This window comes from Mycteria americana, unplaced genomic scaffold (genome assembly GCF_035582795.1).
Source record: "Mycteria americana isolate JAX WOST 10 ecotype Jacksonville Zoo and Gardens unplaced genomic scaffold, USCA_MyAme_1.0 Scaffold_141, whole genome shotgun sequence".
Taxonomy (NCBI): Eukaryota; Metazoa; Chordata; class Aves; order Ciconiiformes; family Ciconiidae; genus Mycteria; species Mycteria americana.
In genome coordinates, this window is record NW_027445481.1 from 102,501 (window position 1) to 109,785 (window position 7,285).

The following is a 7,285-nucleotide window of genomic DNA, read 5'->3' on the forward strand; positions in this document are numbered from 1 at the left end:
CTGGGGGGTTCTGGGAGGTGCTCGGGGGACACTGGAAGGCACTGGAAGATACTGGGGGGCACTGGGGGATGTATTGGAAGATACTGGGGACAAGGGGGTGAGTGGGGGGCGCTGGGAGGTACTGGGGGCACTGGAGAGGGTACTGGGAGATACTGGAGGATACTGGGGGGCACCGGGGGATGGCACTGGGGGATGTATTGGGAGATACTGGGGACTTGCGGGGCGAGTGGGGAGCACGGGGGGCACTGGGAGGTACTGGTGGGGTCAGCGGGGGGCACTGGCGGTCGCCGAGGGGTTTAGGACCCCGCGGGTAAGGAGGCCCTAGGCCCCGCCCCCTCATTTCCATAACGCTGTGAACGTGCGGGGGCGGCTCCGCCCACCATGGCAGCTCCCGGCCTAGCGTCGCCCCCGCCTTCCGCCCCGCACTTGACGTCACTTCCGCCCCTGCGCCAACCCCCGCCGGAAGGGACGACCCCGCGGCGCGCGTGGGGCGGGGCCTCTTTCCCGAGCGGGCGGCGGCGATGGCGGAGCCGCGGGTGCGGGCCCGGGGCTCGGGAGGCCCGGGGGGGGCGGCCCGGGGCGGCCCGGAGGCTCCGGGGAGGGGGCGGCGGGGGCTCCCGGCGGCGGGGGGTGGTGTGGGGAGCGCCGGGGGAGCGCGGGGGGCTCCGGGAGCCGGGGGGAGCGCGTCCACGTGGGGCCTGCCTGGGGGCCTCCGGGGCCCGCCGGTGACCGCCCCGCTTCTCCCGGTGCCGCAGGTTCTGGTGATCGACGGCCGCGGGCACCTCCTGGGCCGGCTGGCGGCCATCGTGGCCAAGCAGGTGCTGCTGGGTGAGTGCGGGCCCCCCCCGAGCGACACGGGGACCCCCCCCGAGGGACACGGGGCCCCCCTGCGCGGTGATGAGCTCCGTCGGCTGTTGAGTCTCACGACCGTGAGAGCCGCCTCCATGCACTACCAGCTGAGCGCCGGGCCGGGCCGGGCGGGGGGCGGCGGCACGTGGGCCCGGCCGCTGCCGCCCCTGAGCCCTGCCCGTGTGTGTTCCCCCCCCCCCCGTGTCTGTGTGTCGTCCAACCCCCCCCCGTATCTGTGTGTCCGTGTCCTCCCCGCCGTGGCTGTGTGTCGTCCATCCCTCCGCCCCGTGTCCGTGTGTCGTCCAACCCCCCCCCGTGTCTGTGTGTCCGTGTCCTCCCCGCCGTGGCTGTGTGTCGTCCCCCATCCCCCCGTGTCCGTGTCCCTCCCCGCCGCGTCCGTGTGTCCCATCTTCCCACCCCATGTCCTTGTGTCCCTCCCCCGTGTCCGTGTCCACAGGCCGGCGCGTGGTCGTGGTGCGCTGCGAGGGCATCAACATTTCCGGCAACTTCTACCGCAATAAACGTGAGTGGGGGGCGGGGGGGCGGTCACCGGGGGGTAACGGGGGATAACGGGGGTGTAACGGGTAACGCTCCCCCCAGTGAAGTTCCTGGCCTTCCTGCGGAAGCGGATGAACACCAACCCCTCCCGGGGGCCCTACCACTTCCGCGCCCCCAGCCGCATCTTCTGGCGGACGGTGAGAGGTGAGTTTGGGGGGACTGGGGACCCCCCCAAATCCCGGGGTTGCCCCCCCAAAGCCCCCTGACCCCCCCGTGCCCCCCCAGGGATGCTGCCCCACAAGACGAAGCGGGGCCAGGCGGCGCTGGAGAGGCTGAAGGTGTTTGACGGCATCCCCCCGCCCTATGACAAGGTGAGGGACCCCCCTCAGCCCCGTGGGACCCCCAAATCCCACCAGGACCCCCCCCTCAGCCCTGTAAAAGCCCCAAATCCCCCCAGGACCTTCTCTCAGCCCCGTGGTACCCCCAAATCCCCCCAGGACCCCCTCTCAGCTCTGTAAGACCCTCAAATTCCCCCAGGACCTTCTCTCAGCCCTGTGGTACCCCCAAATCCCCCCACCCGTGTCAATGATGCGCTTTTACCTACATTGTTTGATGGCTCTTGAGAAAAACTTTAACACTGAGACACTGGGGGCCCCCAAACCCCCCTTGTCGTCCCCCCCGCTCCCCCAAACCCCCCCCCCCCCCCCGCTCCTGACGCTCTCCCTCTGGCAGCGCAAGCGCATGGTGGTCCCGGCTGCTCTCAAGATCATCCGCCTGAAGCCCACCCGCAAGGTAAGGTGTGGGGGGGTCCGGGGGAGCTCCCCCGGCACCGGGGTCCCCCCCTGAGCCCCCCTGTGCCCCCCCAGTTTGCTTTCCTGGGCCGGCTGGCGCACGAGGTGGGCTGGAAGTACCAAGCGGTGACGGCGGCGCTGGAGGAGAAGCGGAAAGAGAAGGCAAAGCTGCGCTACAACAAGAAGAAGAAGCTGATGGTGAGGAGGGAGCCCCAAAAATGCGGGGAGACACCCCAAAAATGGGGGGGGGCTTGACCCTGCCACTCATGGGAGTGTTCTGGAAACCACCACGCGGGGCTCAGTGGTGCCCCGTGGCGGGGGGGCTCCCCGTAACGGGACCGTTGGGGGGGGGCCCCGGCTGTGCACCCCTCCCTTAACGCGCCCCCTCCCAAAAAATTTCAGAGCCTGCGGCGCCGGGCCGAGCGCAACGTGGAGAAGAAGACGGCGCCGTTCACGGCCGTGCTGCGGCAGCACGGGCTGCTGCTCTGAATAAAGGGGCCTGGCGGCTGCTCTGTGCTGGGGGAACTGGTCTGTACTGGGGGGACTGGTGCGGGCTTGGGGGGGACATGGAAAACACAGGCTGGGTGGGGGATGCAGTTCTTTATTGTGTTCTGAGGCGTGGGGCTCACGCCGTGGGACATGGGCTCACGCCGTGGGGCTGGGGGCTCCTGGTGACCCCCCCTCCGGCCCCACAGCCCCCACTTGCCGCCGCGCCTCGTCCAGCAGCCGGGCGATGAGCTCGCTCTCGTCCAGCGGCATCACCGGGCTCTCGGTCAGACCTGGGGGGGTGACGGGGGCGGTCAGGGGCGGCCGGGTGTCAGGGCCCCCCACCCCACCCCACACCCCCCCTTGGGGAGCCGGCCCCCCCCTCACCCTGCAGCAGGCACTCGCGGACGTGCTGGGCCTCGTAGCGCAGGCCGGTGCCGTGGGGGAAGTTGAGGGGCTGGGACGGGGGGGGCAGGGGGAAGAGCTCCCGCTGCCCCCCCACCACCAGCTCTGTCGGGCAGTTCATGTGGCTGGGGAACTGGGGAGGGGGGAGTGCTTCAGGGACCGGGGGGGGGGGCACAAAATCCCCCCCCGTGCCCCCAGGCTGTGGGTCCAGGTGTCTGGGGACACCCCCCCCCCCCCCCCTCAGCGAGGGGGCTTAGCCCTGTGGGACCCCAGTGTCTCGGTCCCCCTCCCCCAAACCATGGTGCCCCCCCACCCCACCAGGCACTTGGGTGTCTGCGCTTTCCCCCCCCAGTCCCGCCACCACTGCCCCCCACCCTGGTGACCCCCACCTCCCCAGGGGGACCTCGGTGGCTGCGCCCTCCCGCACCCATGGTGCCCCCCAGGACCCCCCTCCCTGGGGGAACCCAAGTTTTTCAGACCCATAACCCCCCCCACCCCCCCACCCGCACCCTCTCCCCGGGGGGACCCAGGGGGCTGCCCCCCCCCCCCGCTTTCCCTGGGGCACCCAGGGCCCTGGTCCCACCTCGGCCCAGCCCTGGGTGCCCCCCAGGGCGGCCCCCCCCGGCATCTCGACCGCCATGGAGCAGGTCAGCACGGCCTGGCGGTTCCCCTCGTACTCCAGCGTCATCGTCACCGTCTCGTCCACCCCTGCGCCCACAGCCGTGGGGCACTGGGACCCCCAGCGCCCCACCCCGGCCCCCCCCGAGACCCCCTGCCGCCCCAAACCCCCACAGGGGACACCCCCCTCCCCAAGCCTCCTGGCTGCCCCCCCCATCGCTCCCCAGCCCAGCTGCCCCCGTCCCCCCCCCCCGTACCCCCATTGCCCCCAGGGTACCCCCACAGCCCCCCTTCCCCCCAACTGTACCCCCATGGCCCCTCCCCAGTGAGCCCCACTGCTGCCCTTCCCCCACTGTGCCCCGCTGCCCCCCATTCCCTTCCCCCAGCCCCCCCGTGTACCCCTACTGTGCCCCCATTGTACCCCCACTGCCCCCCCGTGTACCCCCCATTGCCCCCCCATCTGCCCCCACTGTACCCCATTGCCCCCCCGTGTACCCCCACTGTCCCCCCCCAGTGTACCCCCCACTGTACCCCACTGCCCCCCCCCGTGTACCCCCATTGCCCCCCCCAGCCCGTACCGGAGGGGTGGAGGCAGCCATGGGCCCGGAGGCTGCGGGGGGCCCCCCCCAGCAGGGCGGTCGCCATCTGCAGCCCGTAGCCCCCCAGGTCCAGCAGGGCCCCCCCGGCCAGGCCGGGCTCCCGCACCCGCTCCACGTCCCCCAGGGCGAAGGCCAGGGCCCCCCGCAGCAGCCGGGGCTCCCCCAGGGCCCCCCCGGCCGCCAGCGCCCGCAGGCGCTGCCAGGCCGGGAAGAAGCGGGTCCAGAAGCCCTGGGGGGAGCGGGGCTGTCGGCGGGGGGGCTGGGGGGGGGGGCTGGGAATGGGGGACGGGGGGCACGGGGAACTGGGGAAACGGGAGGGGAGTGGGGAGGGGGGGGGGCAGAATGGGGGAGCTGGAGGAACTGGGGGGGGGGATGGGGAATGGAGGGACTGGGGGGACAGGGAATGGGGGACCTGGAGGAACTGGGAGTACTGGAATGGGGGGACTGGGGGAACTGGAGGAACTGGGAGTACTGGGGAGTGGGGAGATGGGGAATGGAGGACCTGGAGGAACTGGGAGTACTGGGAATGGGGGGGACTGGGGGAACTGCGAGTGGGGGGTGGAGTGGGGGAACCGGGGGAGGGGGATGGGGTTATGGCACTGGGGGGACTGGGAACGGGGCACTGGGGGTTATGGGCACTGGGAATGGGGGACTGGGAACAGGGTTATGGCATGGGGAATGGGGCACTGGGTGACTGGGAACGGAGTTATGGCACTGGGGGGACTGGGAACGGGGTTATGGGCACTGGGGGGACTGGGAATGGGGCACTGGGGGACTGGGAAGGGGGTTATGGGCACTGGGGGACTGGGAAGGGGGTTACGGGCACTGGGGGGACTGGGAATGGGGCACTGGGGGACTGGGAACAGGGTTATGGGCACTGGGGGGACTGGGAATGGGGTTATGGGCACTGGGGGGACTGGGAACGGGGTTACGGGCACTGGGGGACTGGGAATGGGGCACTGGGGAACTGGGAACAGGGTTATGGTCACTGGGGGGACTGGGAACGGGGTTACGGGCACTAGGGGACTGGAACACGGGTTACGGGCACTGGGGGGACTGGGAACGGGGTTACGGGCACTGGGGGGACTGGCAATGGGGCACTGGGGGACTGGGACAGGGTTATGGGCACTGGGGGGACTGGGAATGGGGCACTGGGGGGACTGGGAACGGGGTTTATCGGGACCGGGGGTGACCGGGACTGGGACGGGTTAGGGCGATGGAGGGGGGGGGCTGGGGAGCGCGGGGGCTGGGGGACCCCACCTCCATCAGGAAAACCCCCCGGGCGCGGGCGGTGGCCACGAGCTCCCGGACCTGGTGGGCGCCGACGGCCATGGGCTTCTCCATCAGCACGGCCTTGCCCGCGCCAGGAAGAGCCGCCCGGCCGGGAGGTGCTGGGGGTTCACCGTGCCCACGTACACGACGGCTGGGGACCCCGCACCGGGTCAGCCCGGCCCCCGCCCCGCCCCTCCCCCAACGCCCTCTGGGGGGACCCCGGCGTCCGGGGTCCGCCCCGCCCCCACCCCGCCGCGACCCCTCCCCCACCCCTGGGGGCACCCGGGTCTCCCGCTCAGCCCAGCCCCTCCCCCACCCCCACCCCCCTCTGGAGGGACCCCGCTGTGCGCGTACGCCCCTCCCCCCCCCCGCGGACCCCTGGGTCCCGCTGCCCCCTCCCCCCCCCCGCTCTCACCCCACGTCGGGGTCCTCCGCCAGCTCCCGGTAGGAGCCGTAGGCCCGGGGCAGCCCGTGGCGCCGCGCGAAGGCCTGGGCCCGGGGCAGCTCCCGGGCGGCCACGGCCACCGCCTGGGGGGAGAGGGGGCGTCAGGGGGGACCCCGCCTCCGGGAGCCCCCACCCCCCCCCGCGCCCCTCCCCCCCCCCCGCACCACGTGCTCCTCGGGGGGAGGGTCTTCAGGGCCACCGCGAAGTCGTGGCTGATCCGCCCGGCCGAGCAGATGCCCCAGCGGGTGGGGGCCGGGCGGGGGGGCCCCGGCCTCGGCCCCGGGGGAGGCCGCGTCTCCCGGGCGCTGCGGCCGCTCGCTCCTCGCCGGCTCCATCTCTGCGCCCGCCCGGGCGCGGCGCCGGGGGAGATGGACCCCACCCGCCCCACCCCCACCCGTGGGCGGCGCCGCGTGGGGACGCAGGGGTGGGGTGAAGGGCGGTGGCCCGGGTCAGAGGTCAAAGGGTGCGGCAGGGAGGGCCGAGGGGCTGCCCGGAAGGATGGCCTGACCTCTGACCTGCACCCGTGCCTCACCTCTGACCCCAGACCCCGCTGCTGACCCTGTGACCCCCTCTCTCGGGGGGGGGGGGGGGGGGGGGGAGGTGTCAGGTGTCTCGCGGGGTCCGCCCCACCCCCCGGGGCGCTGCCAATCATCGGATCAAGAGAGGTGGGGGCCCGCCACGCACGTGCCAGGCCCCGCCCTGCCGCGGGGCATTGTGGGCCAGCTGCAGGCCGAGCCAAGAGGGGGCGGGGACGGCATGCAAATGCGCGCGGAGGGGCGTGGCGAACAGGAACGTGAAGGGGCGGGGCCCCACACACAGAGAAGGGCGGGACAACGGCTTTTATTGACGTGGTGTAAAAGGGTGGGATGACGTCATGGGGCGGGGGCCGCGCGTTACCCGGCAACAAGGGCGGAGGGGTTTTGCCGCCCCACGCACCGCCTGGCTCCGCCCCCTCCGGCCGCGGGGGCGCGGCCTCGGGGGGCGGGGCCGTGGCGGGCGCTCGCCATTGGCCGCAGAGGCGGCGCGGAGGGCGTTGCCGAGGGGGGCGGGAAGAGGGCGGCTGCCATTGGCGGGCGGCGGGGGCGGGGTGGTGGGGCGCGCTCCCATTGGCCGCGGGCGGGGGCGGGGCGGGGCGGTGGAGCGATGGCGGCGGCGGCGCTACGGTCCCGGTGCCGGGGCAGCGGGGCGGTGAGTGGGGGGCGCTTCCGGGGCGGCGGGAACTGTTTCCGGGGCGCCGTGCCCCGGGACTCCCAGGGCCCCCCAGGCCCTACTGGAGCTCGTCCCAGTCCTCCCAGTGCCCCTCCCAGGCCTCCAGTGCCCCC

At 73.1% G+C, this 7,285-nt stretch overlaps 2 protein-coding genes and 2 non-coding genes across 4 annotated transcripts; 3 read left to right on the forward strand and 1 right to left on the reverse strand.

Annotated features, from left to right (window-relative positions):
* The first annotated feature begins 450 nt into the window (after positions 1-450).
* Positions 451-2,654, forward strand: RPL13A (ribosomal protein L13a). Its single transcript, XM_075489437.1, has 8 exons — positions 451-536; positions 756-828; positions 1,307-1,372; positions 1,450-1,551; positions 1,633-1,718; positions 2,080-2,139; positions 2,214-2,336; positions 2,541-2,654. The coding sequence occupies exons 1-8, from the start codon at positions 522-524 to the stop codon at positions 2,625-2,627; spliced, it is 612 nt and encodes a 203-aa protein (XP_075345552.1). The 5' UTR covers positions 451-521; the 3' UTR covers positions 2,628-2,654.
* Positions 888-966, forward strand: LOC142403238 (small nucleolar RNA Z195/SNORD33/SNORD32 family). The gene has a single exon (XR_012773635.1). It is a non-coding gene; the product is annotated as a small nucleolar RNA Z195/SNORD33/SNORD32 family (small nucleolar RNA).
* Positions 1,925-1,995, forward strand: LOC142403239 (small nucleolar RNA SNORD34). The gene has a single exon (XR_012773636.1). It is a non-coding gene; the product is annotated as a small nucleolar RNA SNORD34 (small nucleolar RNA).
* Positions 2,655-2,743: 89 nt separating the features above from the next.
* DHDH (dihydrodiol dehydrogenase) lies at positions 2,744-6,615 on the reverse strand. The gene is given in 9 exon segments (XM_075489431.1): positions 2,744-2,917; positions 3,012-3,162; positions 3,613-3,737; positions 4,226-4,475; positions 5,507-5,607; positions 5,610-5,668; positions 5,934-6,046; positions 6,128-6,138; positions 6,141-6,615. Coding segments are annotated over 9 exon segments (1,419 nt in total). The 3' UTR covers positions 2,744-2,783.
* Between the last annotated feature and the right edge of the window lie 670 nt (positions 6,616-7,285).

Coding starts and splice junctions, on each gene's coding strand:
- RPL13A (XM_075489437.1), top strand. Junction 1,552..1,632: donor CTTCTGGCGGACGGTGAGAG/GTGAGTTTGGGG, acceptor GTGCCCCCCCAG/GGATGCTGCCCCACAAGACG. Junction 2,140..2,213: donor GCCTGAAGCCCACCCGCAAG/GTAAGGTGTGGG, acceptor GTGCCCCCCCAG/TTTGCTTTCCTGGGCCGGCT.